Source organism: Penaeus monodon, chromosome 21 (assembly GCF_015228065.2).
Source record: "Penaeus monodon isolate SGIC_2016 chromosome 21, NSTDA_Pmon_1, whole genome shotgun sequence".
NCBI lineage: Eukaryota > Metazoa > Arthropoda > Malacostraca > Decapoda > Penaeidae > Penaeus > Penaeus monodon.
In genome coordinates, this window is record NC_051406.1 from 45,918,891 (window position 1) to 45,919,257 (window position 367).

Sequence of the window (367 nt, forward strand, 5' to 3'; positions counted from 1 at the left end):
AATTTTAAAGAAAGAGATAATGTACCGTGTTCATGAGGGTCGACTCTGAATTGGCAACCAGCACAAACACATCAGCATCTAGGCAATGCTTATCAATCCACTCATCCAGGCTTTCCGATACATCTATGCCTGGGGAGTCTACCAGAACTACATCATCTCTCAGAAGTGGACATCTAGACTTTGGCCAGTGAATTCGGACCAGTGAAGAATCACCAAGTCTGTTATTGCAGAGAGCATGTGCAAGCTGACCAATACCCTTCAGGTTCTGCTTCTCGGTAGATCCTTCAGTTGTAAAATATGGTTCATTTGTATCATCACCTTCAACCTACAAAGCAGTAAATAAAGTCTTTACTTTTATCATACATTC

General features: G+C 41.4%; 1 protein-coding gene across 1 annotated transcript in view; it reads right to left on the bottom strand.

The window, feature by feature from the left end:
* The window catches only part of LOC119586539 (transmembrane GTPase Marf-like), a gene marked incomplete in the record, with an annotated part of 29,803 nt that overhangs the window by 19,112 nt on the left and 10,324 nt on the right, over window positions 1–367 (bottom strand). The window contains 1 exon segment of the mRNA XM_037935295.1: window positions 26–325. Within this exon segment, the coding sequence (XP_037791223.1) occupies window positions 26–325 (300 nt within the window).